This window comes from Stegodyphus dumicola, chromosome 1 (genome assembly GCF_044657685.1).
Source record: "Stegodyphus dumicola isolate Sdum_Otavi_A_Nest chromosome 1, ASM4465768v1".
Classification (NCBI taxonomy): domain Eukaryota; kingdom Metazoa; phylum Arthropoda; class Arachnida; order Araneae; family Eresidae; genus Stegodyphus; species Stegodyphus dumicola.
This window is the reverse complement of record NC_140768.1, coordinates 295,966,615-295,986,315: the sequence shown is the minus strand read 5'-3', so window position 1 is coordinate 295,986,315 and position 19,701 is coordinate 295,966,615. Positions and strand designations below refer to the sequence as shown.

General features: G+C 28.8%; 1 protein-coding gene across 3 annotated transcripts in view; it reads left to right on the top strand.

Moving 5' to 3' along the window:
• Dap160 (dynamin associated protein 160) overlaps positions 1-19,405 on the top strand; it is a 178,486-nt gene extending 159,081 nt beyond the window's left edge. For all 3 annotated transcript variants that reach the window (XM_085808735.1, XM_085808736.1, XM_085808737.1), the window contains 6 exons: positions 1,377-1,517; positions 3,970-4,094; positions 5,645-5,727; positions 5,824-5,904; positions 6,014-6,187; positions 13,567-19,405. In XM_085808735.1, the coding sequence (XP_085664861.1) occupies positions 1,377-1,517; positions 3,970-4,094; positions 5,645-5,727; positions 5,824-5,904; positions 6,014-6,187; positions 13,567-13,718 (756 nt within the window). In that variant the 3' untranslated portion in view covers positions 13,719-19,405. The remainder of the gene's footprint in view (positions 1-1,376; positions 1,518-3,969; positions 4,095-5,644; positions 5,728-5,823; positions 5,905-6,013; positions 6,188-13,566) is intronic.
• Positions 19,406-19,701: the final 296 nt, after the last annotated feature.

Here is a 19,701-nt window from a genome sequence, read left to right as displayed (position 1 = left end):
ATGGAGCTGTTGATTAATAGGAGGCTTCCATATGGTCTGAATACAAATTCGCCTGTATTCAAATGGTATAAGACACAGAAGCAGCAAGAAGTCTAAAAAAGCATTCAAAACTGAATGTGCTTGGAAGACTGTCATTTAACTAAATACTATGGAGGATGTTCACATATTTTTCTAACGATTTTGATTTTATTCATGAATTTTAATATTAAATTTTAAAAACGTGACTGGCATCAAATTGGAATAAGGTTTAATTATCATTTGCAGCATTAAAATATTTTTTTTTCTTTAAAATTTCGCCGAAAAATAAACAATGGATCTTTAAAATTTCACTGGAAAATAAACAACCTCTGACTGGGAAAAAGCCAAAAAATGTATACCCAACAAAGGTATGTATAGCTCTTATTAAATCTGAAGTTGCATCTCATGTTTTAAAGGAATATCCAGCTCCCCAAAGAGCTATTGCAAAATCTTCAGCTATCTCTATAGGAACTGTGAACAAAATTACAAAATATGATTTAAAGCTAATCTAAACAAAAAAACGTGATGTTCATTGCCGAATGCCGAAACATGTTTCTCTATATACAGATTGCTCTATGTAAGACTATGTACAGATTGCTATATGAAAAGTATTTGGCAGGTGAAAAATGGAAATATATAGTTACAATTGATGGGGCGTAAATATGCTTATCTAATTGCAATAGAAAAAGATCGATTTACTGCCGAAAAAGACTTAATATGTTGATTCAGATAAAACAAGGAAAATTTTTCTAAAAATTTTATGGTTATTACTGTATTTTCTTATAACCGTGAAACCTAAAATAAGGAACGTAGAAAAAAATCTTAAAATTAATTAAGCGGATTACTATCAGAAACATGTTTTAATACCTATTTTCAAAGAAGAAATTCCGTCTCATTATCCAAACAATCTTCACTGTGTTAAGTTTCATTAGGATATGGCTCCAAGCCATACCTCTAAAAATCTACTGCTCTATTTTTTGAAAAAATGAGAAATGAAACCAGAATTGAAGCTGTTCCCTTTAAGTGCATATCACCCAAGTCCCCTGATGTGTCTCATAATTATTAGTGTGCATTTGGACTTAAAACAAGCTGTTTATAAGCGGCATCTGAAAACATGGAAAGTGGCGGGCTATCAGACTTCAACAAAAGGGCTATTGTTTATATATAAATATTTAGAAAATCATTACAAAAATGTGTGAACACCTGCTGTAAATGTAAATTTATAGAATGTACAGTATGTATATTCTTAATGTATTGAAATTTTTTGCAGTGTGAAAAAATTATGTATCATTTTCTGAGTAATTATCTCAATGTTATTTATGTTAAATAATATATTTTGAATTCTTATTTTATAAAAGATAAAGAGCAACAAAGAACTTCTTGCCTTCCTATTCAATGACTTTCTCCTGCTCACACAGCCATTGAAAGAACTGGGACGGATAACAAATGTTTTCACATCTGAAAAAGCAATGAGCTGTCAATATAAAATGTATAAACAGGTAAACTGCACAGCAATTTTTAAAATCTTTCGAAATTATCTAATTTTTTCTAATAATAAGAACATTTATTAAATTCACTCAGAAAATAAAGAAGGATATTGAGTGTATCTGAAAGACCATTAATCTAAAATATCAAACATGGTATTAAAATATGTACCGAGAACATATAAAATCAGTGTATAATAATGAAAATGTTTTTATTCCAATTTTTAAAGAAAATGATTTAGTAATTTTTAATGATTTTATTTTTGCTTATGTTACTGTTAATTTTTCTTTAAATCCTGAAGCTATTGTTCCCCCAAAAGCAACAGCGATTAGAAAAATTCATGACAAAAATAAAAGTTTTAATATATTAGTTAGGAAACAATTGAAGACGGAATGTGTTAAATTTATAAGCAAAGTTAGGCTTTTAGATTGTATAATCTGTAATTTAATGTCGAAACATAGACAAAGTACATATAAGTATATATATAAATATATATATAATATAAACATATATAAGTATTGCAGGTAAATATTTAATATAATATTTTACTATCGATTAATAAAATTCTCTCACTTGCATTTCAGTATACAGTTATACTCCTGTTCTTAACACAGCAAAAAAGTGCTTTAAAGTTTAAAAATATATGTCAAGTGATAAAACGGACCAGGGGCGTAGCTAGAGGGTGGCAAGGGGGGACATCTGTTCCCGGTCGCAGCATCCAAGGGGCGCCAAATTGACATTACGAAATTTTAGAATTAAATGTTTTCCATCCTTGGCAAGCAGTGGGGGCGTGAAATCTTCAGTTGTCCCTGGGCACTGAAATCCCTAGCTACGACTTTGAAATGGACAAATGATATGGCACAGCTACTGAAACTAGCTAAGCCTATATTCCCACAGTAATCACAACTATATTATTTGTGCGTTTGTGCACTTCCCAATGAATGTAAATAAATGGAGAGAGAAAAATGGTCATTTTTGGAACCTCCTACTTATAGGCTACTTCTCAGAACTGTGCTTTTCTTAACTGATCCTTAAACACATGAAATATGAAAATATCAGCAGGGAACCACAGCTATTTATAGTCAAAAAAAATTTTGACTCTTTCCTTTATTCCCTGTACACAAGTTTTCTAATTAAATTTCTTGAGCCATGCTTTGAACATGTCCCTTCTCTCATTAGTGACATTCTATTAGAATTGTCTTGCCCAGAAATTTTTTATCTACATTACAATGACTTCCAAACAAAAGAGTACCGATGCTATCAATACTTCTAAACTTAACTCATGATGTCAATGCAAAAAATTTTAAGAGTAAATTTTTCATTTTTATATTAATGCATTATATGAAATTATATAAAATACAGTACATTTTACTATTATTTATTAATACTGGTAATATTTCACTATTCCAAATTTATCTATTAAACTTCACCATATTTACATGTTTCATGGATATCTTGTTCTAGCATTTACTCTTAACCAGTTTTATATATCCATAATATGTCCTAGAGCAAAGTACTCCCACATGTGAAGATACTGCTGTATACATATTTGGCCTACCAAATAAAGAAAATTCAGTTTTCAAAATTTTTCATCAAAAGATAGATGGACATCCCAGAATGTCGAAATATTTATATTTTTGTTTAAGTGTCTGGTAAAATGTAGAAAAATTATGCGTGTGTGCATGCATTTGTATGTATAATTTTCCTACTTTTTAAATCTATTATCCGTGCACTTGTCAAATTGATATCCACTAGAGAACTAACACACATATCATTCATATATCTATGCATCACTGAGAGCATTGTCCAGAATGCACCGCAGAAATGACATTCACGAAAGGACTGTAAAGCAATATATTGCATCAGGATTATTACAAAGAGATGCAGTTCTCTTAATTTAGCACCAGATACTAAGGAGATAGAGATACATAAAACAAAGGCCCAAATTGAAATTATTTCAAGATGGTGAAATATTTCAAGATTGAAAAAAAAAAAATCTGTCATTTAAAAGCTACGAAAAATTTACTTTCACTTCAGTGTTTTTAGAAAAATAACATGCATTTCAAGGGAGTCTTATGTAAGCCTTTCTTATTCTATAAATAGTTTTGTATGATTGATCGTGGAAAGGATATACAAATTTGTATTCTAACTGAAAGTCAGTCAAAAGTAATTCCCACTAATTTTGTTTTATTAGGTATACAGCAGTACTTATGGGTGTAGTGAAACAATATAAAAATATAGTTTGAGTACGTTTTGATGGTTTAAATATCGTTTAAACACATTATGTGTTATTTGAAATGTATATTGAATTTTCTAAGTGATTTATAACTTAGGAGTGTCATCTGCATAGCATTCATCATGGTATTATTTATTTTATGTAATTTGAATAATTTTGCTTAATATAAATAATGCATAAATACTAAATTCTCACTATATTTATTGATTTAAATTCATTTCCTTGTTTAGCCTATATTCTTAAATAAAGTGGCTGTGAAATCTACAGACTCTGAAAATAATCAAGATGATACCTTTTTTTTATGTTATTCAAACACTGAGCGCATTCACTTTCGATCTACCAGCATCACTGAAAGGTTTGTTCACTGTATTTGATTAACATAGTTATGCTTTGACATCTCAGTAATATCTTTGTAACTGAATTATTATTTTTATTATTATATAAAAGGTTATTATAAGTGATTTATTTTGTTTTAAGCCATTACTTTCATAAAGTATGGCAAATAAAAAAATGAGTGTTGCATGAAATGAAATAAAAATATCTCAAAGTTTAATCATAACACTATAAATTTTCAGTATTCGCTTTGTTTTGTGACACTTCAGTTCTGCCCAGATGCATTGCAACATTTCCTCACTTAAGATCATCAAAGCAGCTGTAATGCAGTGTTTTGGATCTCTTATTGGCAATGGGAGCACTTAAAGTTGCTGGCAATGGGGAGCACTTAACTTAAAAATAAAACATAACCTTCAACTCACCCTCAAAAGAAAAGAAATCCCTGGGCATAAGGTTAGGAGACATAAGTAACCATCTGAACAATGATAAATCATCTTCTCAATCCAGCAAGGTAATCATTCAAATAGTGACATACCACATTGATACAGTGAGTTAAAGCTCCATCCTGCTAAAATATGAAATTTTCTGAATCATGGTGAAATGGTGCAGAAGACATTTGTTTTTAGTGAATTCTGTTTTCTTTCAGAGAGAACAGGACAAGTCTCATATCAAACCACTTCACTCAAAATTAAAGGAGTAGCAGAACTTGCCATCTTGCAGTTCTTGCATTGCAAGTATAAAATTTACGTTCTTTGATATAATTTATGTCCCTTGATTTTAAATGCTGCAATATCTGTAAATGATATAGTGTTCATTCATCAGCACAAAATCTTACAAATGATTGGCTGCAGAACATTTAATTCATGGTTATTGCAGTTTATTGATTTTTGTGGGCTATATAAGAAATTCTTACTTTCTGCTGTCTTTCATTAGAAATCTCTTTCTGCAGTGTTCTCAGAATGCTGATACCTTCACGGAATGTTCTGGTTACTTGATGGATTGGCATATTTACTGTCTTTGAAATGCAAGTTGCACAGTAACAATGAATAAACATTTTTCATATTTAAACACACGAAGAGCTTTCTACTGTAAACTTGTAAATTTGAAAATGGAACACATATTTGTTACATAATGTATCAGAAGTTTACATGCCAGTAAAACAAAGCTTTTGTTATATCAGTATGCAGAAATTTACATTCAATTAGTTGGAAATTATGGGATTTCAAAACCTGATAAATTATTTGTAATAACTATATAGATATGCTTTTTAATAGATAAAATATTGCTTCAATAATTTGTCAGGTACTTCAAATTTTTCTTAAAGTCTGTAATTCGGGAAACTTTTAGCATGGTGATATATTAAACATTTAACTTTAAATAATATATCATTGGTTTACAAATTAAAATATGTCAAACTTTTTTTTTTAATTTGGAAACATCTGTTATATTGCAAATAGCAAGAAAATAAAATCTTGTCTTGAATACTATAATTTTTTTTTTTTTTTTTTCTTTAGAAGTATTATCTTATCATTGTATTATAACAATACATTAACAAATCTTGTATTCATTTAGACAACTGTGGGTGAAGAAAATTGAACTGGCAGCTAAAAATTACTGTGAAATTGAGAAGAAAAATCTTAGCCGCCAAAAGACAAGTTAATATTTATAATTTCTATTTGCAAAATTACATTATGATTTTCAAATTAAACCTTTTTTAATTATTATTACTATTATTATTTTATTTCTAACAGTTAGAGCTCAAGCAATTCAAGGAGTAGGTCGACTTCTAATTGTTGTGGTAGAAGGTATAAATCTGAAAGCATGTTCTAATGGTAAGTTTATACAGTTAAATTTTATTCAGAACAAATATTTGGTAATAGTTGGATAATTTTTTTTATCTAAATGTACTGAGTAATAATATTTTCACATATTTAACTTTAGGACAAAGTAACCCATATTGTGAAGTAAGTATGGGTTCGCAGGAACACAAAACCAAGGTAATTCCAAATACTTTGAATCCCAGATGGAATGAATCTATGCAGTTTGTGGTGAAAAATCTCCATGAAGATGTTCTTTGCATATCAGTTTTTGACAGAGATTTATTTTCACCAAATGGTTAGTGCAAATATAAATATTTGTAAGATACTTTTTTTTTTTAATCTGAAAGTCTTAGCACAGCAAAATAAATGTAAATAATTTTTATTATTTTTTCCTCTTTATAATATATTCTTGGGTTATATAAATTTTAGTCTTAAAAATTTTTGAGACTGTATGTGTTTATGGTACAAACATTCAGGAAAATGTAGCATAATAAATAATTACATTTTGTATGTTATAAATGTTTTCAGAATAATTTCATTATGCTACTGCAAATATAAATATAAGAATATAAATAATATAATAATATAAAGGTATGCTCTTAAGAATGCTATAAAAAATAATACAGAATTTTTGAAAAATGTCATATAAAATACTCATTATGAGTTTTCATGGAAAATTGTCACTTATGTTAGTTACTAAGTCAGTTACAAAAGCTATAATTCAAAATAAGCCACTCTGAAAAAGACTGCTGAAATAATGACATAATTCAGATCAGCATTTCTGAATGGTGACTACATAATTTCCAATATATGTAATGAATTTAAGTTTCATATGTATGAAGAATTTGATTAGTGACGACCTATAAAAGAAGGATGAAAAACTAATTATGAACTGTCGTGATTTTTAAAATTACAAATGGCAAATTAAAGTAGAAATGATCTCATCAAATGCACCAACAGCTGCACTGCTGTAGAATACTCTGAAAAGTCATTTTTTCATCTATTAATACTCACCAAACAATCTATAAATGCTAGTCAAAATTATAATAGAGTAGTAGCAACCATTACTGTCAAAATTTCCAAGTAAACTGGTTGGAAGCATAATAGAAATGCAGGTGTTGTTGTAGCCAAAATCAAGTAATGGATTTTGAATTAGTAGAACTCAAAAAGAAATTATCTTTCTAATTTTTACTGACTGCAATGCAAGAAACTGCAGCAATCACATTTGTGGTTCTGCTATTGTAGTATGTATCTGTTGGTGATATTATTAATAGGCTGCTAGGGGGAGGACTGATATACCAGCTTAATTTAAAACACAACAATAAGTCACAAACTGCTGTATTGCATTGCAGTAAAAGTATAATCAGCAGATATAAATATTACCTTGTCCCATGTGTATTCATTACTTTCATTCCAATGTATTAGGATTTTGTATTAGTAGAACTCAAAAAGAAATTGTCTTTCTAATTTTTACCCACTGCAATGCAAAAATCTGCAGCAATCGCATTTTTGGTTCTGTTACTGTCATATGTAGCTGTGGTGGTACTATTAATAATATACTATTAATAGAGAAGACATCCCAAATTGGTAGTAAGTAAAAAATAATTCTGGGCTCAGGCTTCCTGCATACAGGTTCATTATACCGAAACACAGTATCTGCTCATAGCATTCCTCTTATTTTGTTTTAATGCATTTTTTCCCTTCATTTTATAAAGAACTATTGGAGTTTCTTGTTGTGGCAATGAATGCCTGTGCATATCAGTTGTTCAGACTGTTTTTTAGTTTCCATACTGACAAACTTAGCTCCATTAGGGACTAAATGCTTTAGGTTAGGTTATTTGAATATTGCAAAGAACAAAGAGACTATCTGCCTAAGGAGAGAGGTACCTTCTTGGGGGACTCTTTAAGGAAAACTGGCTCATATTCACATTATACATATGAAAATGTATGAAAATTAACCATACAATCAGCTTTTTGACTTGGGATCAAACCTAGGGTTGAACAAACAACATTCAGTGATCTTAACTACTTGGCCATTGGTTAGATCACAAAGGTTAAAGCCACTGAATATTGGTAGTTTGACTCAGGTTCGAATCCAGGCAAATGGACTTGGTTGTCCATTTGCCTGGATTCAAAAGACAGAATAAAGGACTCTTTTTCCCCAAACGGATTATAAAACTGATTTAAAATGGATTCAGAAGAGATTTTTTAGAGGGCGTCTGTAAGTATGTATCTCGCATAACTCAAAAACGAATAGCCTCAGATGGCTGAAATTTTGTATGTAGGACTGCTATAACATGTAGATGTGCATCTCCCTTTTTGGGTTGCATATAAAAAATATATGTATATATATATCAACTCTGTTACTCAGCTCAATGAGCTCAGTTTCTTTATTCTTATATTATACGTGTAGATTGGTTTTTCCCATATGTAATATGAATAAAAGCCAGTTTCCCTTAGAAAGTCCTCTACAAAAGCATTCTTCCCCTTAGCCAGACAGCCCTTATGTGCTTTGCTGTATTCAGTTACTTAACTGACAAATTTAACTAGCATTTCATTACCTATCACAGCTTAAAATACATAATCCCTGTCATTGTCTTAATGATATACAAAAATCATAGCTAAATGGCATTCCATTTTTTTAGCTTCAATGAGCATTTTAATATCCAAATTGCATAATTTGTGGTAGCCATGTTTGTTTATGACCTATCCCAGTAAAACCATTAAAAATATTATAAGAAATTTCCTAGTGAAATTCAGAAATAATGAAATGAAATCAATCATGAACTCATATGTGAGTTTGATACATTGAATTGTTAATAGCAATACATAGTGTTCTTGGCATTGTTCATCATACCTGTCTATTTTGGCTCTGTATTTCATTTGTACTGTGGCTGTCAGTTTTCAAATAAAAACATCATTCCATAACTTTCACAATGATAACATTCAGTTTTCCATGTTCATGGCATGAAACTAAAATAAGATATGCATACTATGGTCAGCTGTATTTATGCATTTCTGATAGACATATCTTACTCAAATGTACCATCAGCTGATAAAATCTGCACAAACATAGCAAATTTCTGTTATTCAATGTCCACTAAAAAATTCTTTCACTTTTACAAATTATACTTAACATTTGAATGCCAGTATATTTATCATAATATATCACTTAATTATTGTGGAATCACATGCTATTTTGAATGTTTTTCTGCATATAACATAAAAAATTTTTTAATTATTTGAACCTTTTGCACAGTAAGATTTTCTTTAGAATAATTATGACTATTGTGACATTTTTGGCCTCTTGTTTAGTACTAATGTAAATACTTAATCCCTCTCATTATCATTATTATTTGTAATATGATACCTTTCATCATTAGACTTAAAAATGCAATGGTAACTAAAACTGCTATCAGATGGTTTCACATGTTACACATTCATATATTTCGCATGCCAACTTTCCAGTTTGCACTTTTCCACATTATTTTCATGTTTAATATTAACATTATTTTCATGTTTCTCTTTGATAATGAACAACATGGAGATAAGCTATGAAGTGAGACATACAGTATTTGAACATATTTCTATTAACATGCAGTTGTAAATTGGCAGATTTATTACTTCTTGTGAATTTCTTGGTGTTCAGCCTTTCACAGTATTCGAATTAACTGATGTTATATTTTAAGGACAAAAATACCTAGTTGAAAAACTGCATTCATAAGGCCATTTTAAAATTTTTGTATGTGTTATCTTACATTTGGTTTTGACTCTCATTCTGTGTGCAAGATTTTTTTACAAAGAAGGCTTGAAATAAATGTAAATAATATTGTGAAATAAACCATTATTTATTATTCCTAGACATTTTTTTTTTAATGTTTACTGGGCAAAAAATATTTTGCAATACTTGTATCAACACATACAATGGCTCCCAAAAGTGTTCGTACACTTATGATTTTCATTGAAATAGAGCTCTATCCATTAATTAAAAGTAAACTTTCTGAATGAGATTTTAATAATAAGATCTATAATCTGTTCGTAACAAAATTACATGAAATATTTTTAAAATATAGCGAAACATTATTTTAAAGAAATTAATAATAAAAAAATGACAAACATTTTATCTCACAAAAGTCTTCGTACACTGAAATATTTTTGGGCAAAATCAAAATTAGAATTATCATTTGCTGCTTTTTTTTAATTTTTGCATTGTTGTGGCATTTAAAAAATCACTTGTTTTAAGTTTTTATTGTTTACTTCATAATATTCTATTTATTATTGAAAAATGGGTCGCAGTTGTAAAGAAATTATAAACAGCATTCGAAAATTGATAATTTTTCACCATAGTAGTGGTAAATCAATTCGAAATATCGCCAAATTAGTTAATTTATCCCATTCTACAGTGCAGTATGTTATAAAACACTTTAAAGAAGAAAATCGGATTGAAAACAAGGTAAGAAAAGGTCAAACGAGAAAGTTAACTAAACATTATAAGAGATTAATTATTAGAGAATTTGTGAAAAACCCACATTTGAGTGCTGTAAAAGTTTCTGCAGAATTTAATGCAAAGTTTTCTACTTCAATTTCACCTGAAACTGTTTGACGAGTTCTCAGAGAAGCTGGATTACATGAGCGTTCTGCGTGTAAAAATTTTTTTGTTAGTGAAAAAAACAGAAATCTTAGGCTTTCATTCGCAAAATCAATGATAAATACACCCAAAATGTACTGGAATAATGTCCTATTTGCTGATGAAAGCAAATTTAACATTTTTGGTTCCGATGGTCGAATAACTGTATGGAGAAGAAAAAATTAGGAACTTCATTCTTTGAATTTAGTTGGAACAGTAAAGCATGGCGATGGAGGTGTTCTTATGTGGGGGTACATGGCAGCACTAGGACAAGGTAATATGGTATTTATTGTTGGCGTAATGAATCATTCTCTTTATTTAAGTATTTTAAGAGATGATTTAAAATTATCAGCCCAAAATTTGGGTATTGGAAACAACTTTATTTTTAATCATGATAACGATCCTAAGCATACGGCTCTCAACATTCGCCTATGGTGTCTCTATAATTTTCCACAGGTTTTGAAAACACCACCTCAGTCGCCAGATTTAAACCCCATAGAACACATTTGGAAAGAACTGGAGGTTAGAGTACGAAAACATGACATCAAAACGAAAAGCGAACTTAAAACAGTCATGACGGAAGAATGGATGAACATTGATACAGAAATTACAAAAAAAAAAAAAAAAAAAATCTATTCTCAGAACATTAAAAAGCTGCTGTAGATGCTAAAGGATATTCTACTAAATGTTAATTTAACGAAAAATGAAAATATTTACTAATATGTCAAGATTTTTTTACAAAGACTTTTGCAAGATAAAATGTTTGTCATTTTTTTATTATTAATTTCTTAAAAATAAAGTTTTGCTGTCTTTTAAACATATTTCATGTAATTTTGTTACGAATAGATTATAGATCTTATTATTAAAATATCATTCAGAAAGTTTCCTTTAATTAATGGATAGAGCTCTGTTTCAATGAAAATCATAAGTGTACGAACACTTTTGGGAGCCACTGCATTTTAACTTGGCCATTGTATATTATAGCATAATTTTTCTTATCATAAAGCAAATGATTAAACACAGTGAAATAGTAATACGTTCTTTTGTTAATTTAGTATACTTTTATACTTTTCAGCCAAAGGGGTAATCCCTTTAGGCTAAAAAGTGTAAAAGATCCTTACCTAGAGCCATAAAATTTTGAATAATGTAGTCCTCCATCCACATAAGGACACTGAACCTTGATTTTCGAATTTGTTTTATTATAGATTTCATATTTTTTAAACTATAGCATTTTTTTTTTATTAAGAAACTCAAAAATTTCAAAGTGAGCAGTGGCAACACACTGTATGGAAAAAAATATACTTATCTCCAGCTCATGAGAATGTCTATTCAGAAATTCTAGAGATACTTTGTTTTTAAGTACTTTTATTCCAAAGGAACTCAAAACATATTGGATTTGTAAACATAAATGGAAAAAGGCGCCCTTTGGGGCATAATATAAAATCTGAAAGGTTTTCTGATTTTAATAATTTTTGTAGATTTTATATGTATTAAAAATACTTTTATTACTTTAGAATACTTTAGAATACATTATATATTTTTATTACTTTAGAATACATTATATCATATATTCATGATAATGTTATAAATATACAAGTAACTGCTTTATGTGCCATTTAAAAAAATGTAGTTAGGTTTGGTAGAGTATGGCAAAGCACACTAGAGGGCTATCTGCCTAAGGGAAGAGATGCCTTCGTGAAGAACCTTTCTAAGAGAAACCATCTCCTATACATGTTACATACGGAAAAAATCGTGAAAACACCTATGCAGCCATCAGTAATTTTACCACTCAATTGCTAGTTTGTTTTTAAAAAAATGCTGCTCTTTTTACTTCCTTGTATAAAGTAAAGGAAGTATTATTATCATGAAAAATTCCACGTACCATATTTCAATGAAAATATCCATTTTGATCGCTATTGAATGCAATTTAACGATGTTTTAGGATATCTCTATGCAAAGACAGAATAAAGGACTCTTTCCCCAAACGGATTATAAAACTGATTTAAAATGGATTCAGAAGAGATTTTTTGGAGAGGCATCTGTACGTATTTATCCTGCATAACTCAAAAACGAATAGCCTCAGATAGCTGAAATTTTTTATGTAGAACTGCTATAACATGTAGATGTGCATCTCCCTTTTTGGTTGCATATAAAAAATATATGTGTATATATATATATATATATATATCAGCTCTGTTACTCAGCTCAGCTCAATTTCTTTATTCTTATATGTTTGCAAATTGTGTATTTTTTGCTTAAAAATGATTGAATTATGTTGCGGTTAAGGTTTTTATGCCTTAAGTTAACCTGCATGTTATAGTTGTAGAATTATCAACAATTTAAGAGTTGTTTAAGTGCGACTAAGCTTAATTTTTTTTTTACCATAGCAGCCATAGTTGTTTACATTTGAGACTACAGAATAGTGGATTTGTTGCTAGTCTAGAAAAACTAATCTTCGCAACAACAAAGTAACGCCTTCTTTTATTATTGCGATTAAATTATGCTTAATCCATTTTGGAATTATCACTTAAGTTATTCAATTATCCCATATATTGACTTAGCATAGTGTCCACAACAAATTAAGTCAGTTTCTATGCCTTCAGTGTCTTTTTGCCGAGTGAGACCAAAAGTAAACTTTCAGTTTTGTGCATCAAAAAATCTGCTATCTTGCCCGCTGACCCAATTGCTTGTTTTTGCATAGAAACTGTAATCTTAATTGTAAAGAAAAAAAATTTAATTGTTTTAACTGCAGTTGGTGTTTCATGTTTTTCTATATTTTTGAATTTTTATTGGAAATATTTTGAGTTTTTATGTATTTGTGCCTTGTCACTAAGTGAGAACTGAATTAGTTGATTGAGAAATATATCCCTAATGAAATTCGAGGAAATAAGTTTAAATGAAATGCTGGGAAATATGTGTATAATTTAATATTCCATACAAGGAAGTCATGTGGTGTACACATCATTTTTTTTTTTTTTTTTTTTTTTTTTTTATGAAAAATTGTACCACCTTACTGTATTTCTAAATATTTTTTTCCCCTTGTAAAGAATTCCTTGGAAGAACTGAAATAAAATTATCGGACATATATAAGGAGACTAGAGAAACTCATGAACCAGTAGTTAGAAGTTTGACATTATATGAAGTGGAAACTGGAGAAGTAATGATTAAATTTGATCTTCAGTTATTTGAAGAGTACTAGCTCTTAAAAATTCATTATAATTTTTATTTAAGCTAAATTTAGATTTAAATTATTATTCTCACATTTGATCATTCATTATGTGTTGATTTTCTATGTCTGAGAATTCGGCAATCTAAATATCATATCCTTTCATACTGTACACCTGTCTAACCAAATGAATATTAATGTGATTAATAAAAAATCATTTTTGTTTTCATTTTATTAATTAGAAGAATATTGTTAAGTATCAATTTTTGTATTGAAAAATGTAAATACAGATAATTTACAAATAATATGAGTTGCTGTTGGTAAATTTTAAGAATTTTCTGTTGTAGGGGCAAAAACTGATATGTTTTCATTTCATACTGTGAATATTGTGTATGTAATTCGTATGATCAATTTGAAAAACAACTGTATTTCAAATAAATACCACATAGTATATATGTAGTGTGTATCTTCTTCATAATCATATACTATTTTTCATACAATATTATCTTCATCCTAAAGTGTTTGTATATTGTAAATTAATATAACCAAAGATTAACAATGTTGACATTTGAAACACTAGAACTGCTATGTTTGACTTGTAATTTTTATCCAAAGAAGGAGAAAATTGGTGAAAGTTTTTAAGTTTCTACAATGTAAATTATTAGACTCTCATTTAAATAAATATTTTCATATTTTGTCTTTCATATTATACTGTTATAATACATTCCATATTGATTTAAAAATATCTCAGTTTAAGAATTTGTCAAATTTTGTTGATGGAAATATGTATTTCTCATTTTCCTTTGTGTGTGTAGTTCTATAATTAATGTTTTTCTTATAGTTGACATCTGTAATTAATGTTAACTTATAACTGACATAAAAACTTGGTTTTAATATATGATAATAGTAACTAAACAAATTATTATTAAAATATAATATTTCAGTAATTTGAATATTTAAAGATTTATATAATTATCATACATGTGCATATATCTGTAATCTAAATATTTATGTAATATGTAGTAATCACATTCCATGTTTTAGTATTTATATATAGTTGCTTAAGCATAAACATTTACAATTTTTAAATTCATTTAAACTATTTGAAAAAAAATATGAGCGCAGCTATTACTTGTATTTTCATGATTTTTTTTAAGCAAAAGTTAGTGAAATCAGTATTAGAGTTAGATACAATTTTAAATTAAAATGCTAGCTGTATAGAAAATGCTAGCTAGCTAATTGTGATAAGCTTTCTTTCTCTCTGTGGTTGTCTACCTAAGGATTCTCCTGTATGTCTTGATGATGATTTTTAAGTTAAACGCATTTCACTTACATTACATATAAACTACACATACATATATGTAAGGAATTATTGCATCCTTCCATGCATTCTCTTATTGCATAAGTAGTTAGCACATTCAGTTAATAATAAAAGCATCTGTGGCTCAAATCCTAGTTAGGGCACAGTTTACTTTCCATGTTTTTTGGTAGGAAAATCTTAATAGCCGACTAAAAATATGGTAGGAAAAAACTCCTAACCATTTGGATTTGATTGACTAGATCTGTCACTTCCTACAAGTCACTCTTTAAGCGTGGAAGAATGTAGAAAATTATCGCCTTTCATTATACTATCATAGTGTAAACAGTTAACATATTCAGCTAGCAATTGGAAAACCCATAGTTCAAATCCCGGTGGAAGCATGTTGATTTTTCATGTGTCATTTTGTGAAAATTCTCTCTAGTCTCTCTCTCTCTCTCTGTATACATATAAAAAGGATACATCCAGTCTCTTCATGCACCAATCACAGAGGCAAATTAATTGTAGTGTAAAACTTGAATCACTTCATCATTGACAGGTCATACAATTAAAGGTACACTTATTGCTTATAAGGCATGCTATTCTTTGTTATGCAAATGACATCTTCTTCCTGGTTATTTAAACACATTTTCATCTAAGGGGTAGTTCTAATTCAACTAGTCGTTACAAATGGATTTTGGAGTTTCATCTGTATAATTATTCATTCAGTACTGCATAACTTTACTATCACATTGTTTCGCTCATCTTGACATTCATCCTACTGTGATAAAAAGTACCCTACTCACATTTCTTCTCAAGTGATTAGCAATCACATTTCATCATAGTTTGATGATTCTGTCCTTATCTGCACTAGACCAACAAGTTTTCTCTTATCCTAAAATATTAATTCATGTGACCTACAAATTCATAATTTTGATCATTTGTATATCTTTGTGCTGAGCTGTAAATTGTATAAAACTTTGTACATTTTTCTTCTTTGATGTTGTGATTAACTCCTAAGTGTATAAAAGTCTAAAAAAATAGCATTTCAATTTTTGTAATTTTTAAGATTATATATATATATATGTATGTGTGTGTAAATGTTCAGAACGTTAGGAAAAGTTAGCTGACGTACCCTCTCTTGTGTGGCTTACTTTTAATATGCATATATATAGGATTTTGGAATTGGCAAATTGCATAGAAAATATATACTATATCAATAAAAGTCTTTACCTAGCCTTTATTTTTGCAGCCGTTTGTCTTGTTTTCGCATTTTTTAATTTAAAGATATTATTTTTTAAAAATTACGAAATCTAACTTTTTAAATGTTATATTTAGAGAACTCTGTACTCTTTATAAAAAGTAAAACACAAGAAGTCTGACTCCTGTACAACTTGCATTAAATAAAAAATGAAAAATATTTGTGCTTTAATGAATTTTTTATAATTACCCGATTATGTTCTAAAGTAATAAATAATAACAAAATTATAAATATAGACATTAGTAAATAAAATAAAATCATTCCATTGTCATTTACTGGGGAGGAATCCATTTCGAATTATCATAATTTACTTATTAACTGACGTCTCAATGCAAATTCAAAACTACCACAAAATTTTGTAAATATCTTTGTCAATTTGTGTCATGCAGGAGTCAAACTACTTGATTTTCTATAACAAGTATGGTTGGAGGAACATGTAAAAAATTAGATTTTGTACTCTATATAAAATTAATTTTTTAAAATATGAAGACATGAAGCTCTGCATCATGTAAAATATTTTTGTGACTGAAAGTATATATCTACGGCCAGTGGTTGCGAAAATAAAGGCCACATAAGGACCTTAGTCAACATGGCATATAAACATTAGAGTTGTCATGTCATTTTCAGAAGATACAATCAATATTTTTATATCATTGGACAAAGTACAGTTTTAGTAATATTAGAGAGAAGTCTGGCTTGGCATGTTTTGGTAGAAATATTGAAGCCATCCTGCAGAGAAGGATAGTTTGCAATGACGATAGCTTCATGTTCAATTCTAGATTGAACATGTTGATCTGGGATAATCTTTGCAGAATGTGAGCATTTAAAATTTGTCAACAGAAAAGGTCTGTCGAAAGGTTGATTGTAGTACTATAAGAAGTATGCAAGAATAAGATGATAATTGAGATTGAATTGGATAAAGAATCATTCTGTCACCTCTGGTAGTCAAGGTTTCAGGCCAGTAACAGGCATATTCCTGAGCCATTTGTGATTATTGATGAAACCGTCCATTATGTAGTATTATGCCGAGACACAAAATAAATAGTAACAACAACAAAAGTATTTATATTGATCTTAGTAGAATTTCTGAAAATCACATACATTTCCAATCAAATTCGGATTAGATTACTTATTCATTAGGATGGTTAAAGCCCTCAACCATCTTCCTAAGAGGAGGGATAACTTCGTGGAGAACTTTCCAAGGGAAACTAGTTCCATATGCATGTTACACATGAGGAAAACAATGAAAATGACCAGGCAGCTAGCCTGTTGCCAGAATTTGAACTCTGGACCAAATTACCAGTGTTCAGAGACTTTACCACTTGGCTGCTGATGGGCAATTATAAGAAATATCTACTTAAGAGAAAGGATGATTTCAGATAGACTTTGCTAAGCTAGGGAATATTCTGAGATACACTTTATTAAAACAAAAAGGGTGAAATTTTACTTTTAAAGCATTTAAGAATTATAAAAAACGGAAATATATTGTGAAATAATGTAATTTTTTTTGGCCAAAAAAATGCCAAAAGAAAATAGTCGTCTGCTTCTTGACATGTATGAGAAAAGAAAATTGTCTTTTGCAAATAAGGGATACTGCAGATGATTTTAAGTTAAAAAAAAAAAAAACACTAGTGTTTCTGCAATTAAAAGCTTGCTACAGGTATTTTTCAGATTTTATTGGATCCATAATAAGAATCTCATACTTGTGACTTTTTCTAAATTAGATATTCTTTTATGAGATATGAATTTGTGTGAAATATTTCATATGTCCAAAGACAAGAAACTTAGGCTTTCTGATCTCTTTCATTGTGTCTAACAAAAGATATTTCAATTCAGATTTTTATTTACTTCTCAAATTCTTATAAACAGAATACTTAAATGTTCTACTGTTATTAATAGTTCAGCAAATCATTATATTTATGAAATTTCGATTCACATTGGCATATTAACATAATCATTAATTTAAAGCCCATGCACATATTATATCCATAACATATTAGAATAAATTTTTTATTTGTGTGATATAATAGAATTCACTCTTATTTATTGTTGTGAATGTTTTCACATTAAATTAAATTAGATCTCTTTATTTAATTATTGTTTTGCAAGTTAATGTGAGGATAAATCAAAACAAACACACACACACACACCCAAAAAAAAGGAGGGGAGGAAAGTCTACCTTAAAAAAGACAATCTGACTGACAGAACGATCAAATTTTTTTTTTTTTTTTTTGTTTTGTTTTGTTTTGTTTTGTTACCTTCTAAAGCAGAAAAAACTCTTTTATAAAAGAATATTTAATAGGAAAAATATCAAACCATAATGTGCCAAAAAAAATTTTAATTATTGAGTTCATTGCAAAAAAATACCGTTTTCTGAAATGATTTACTGAATTATTGTGTAATATATTTCTACTATAATTATATATAAACTCTTGCATTTTTCTAAGCTTTTTACTTCCTTGTACGTAGTAAATCAAGTATAATACATTATAATATATATTCTAGAATATATTATAATCTATACTCTGTAAATGGTAATTTTTGTAAAAAGGTTTGAATTGAGTAACATATTATTTTTAAAATATATTTCACATTTATTTATACCTTATAATTTGATTCATAATCCCATTTGGAAAAAATTATTACCATAATTATTAATGCAGGGCATCTGATCACCAGTGATCTTGAGTTTTCAGTATTGAATTTCAGTCTCTTTTGTTTTCTTCCATGAGCAAAGAAAGAAACAAAAAAGTATGATTGAGAAAGAGAAATCTAATAAAGTAAAAAAGTAAAGGAATTGTAGTATTTATGTGCAACTGCAATTTAAAAACCTGTATATATGTATAAAAAATAATTAAATTATGCACACTAATAATATTCCAATCAATTATATTTAGCGTAACAAAATTTTGAATCTCAGTACTATTCATATACGTATAAGTGTTTCAATATTATTTCTTATATAAATTATAAATGTGCTTTTATCTGCTATTTCACCTCTACATTATTTTTGCACTGAAATTATGTATAATTAATGTAATGACTGCTAATTATCATATGCATTTATTTTTACCATGTTCCTTGTACTGTTACTTCCATTATTTCAGGGAACACATGTATATTCTCTTTCAGTATGCAAATAAAAAAAATTGAAAATTCTGACTCTTATCTGTCTTCTAAATATAATATACAGTTTAACAAATATTTTGTGAATTAAGAAAAATGCGATTATCGTGAAAGTTTCCCAGTCTTTTTTTAGCATATTGTTCCCTCTTCGGTCGTTTTTAACTAAATATGCAGTTGTACTACTTTGGATTATTAATTAACCTCTTTGCTTCCACTTCAGGGAGAAAAATTTCCATGCAGGCCCATGACCTTGCAGCTCTGAATGTCACTGTAGGCTTTAGTGCACATTGCCATTAAGCATAAAATTATTAAAATGTTTTATTGAAATATTT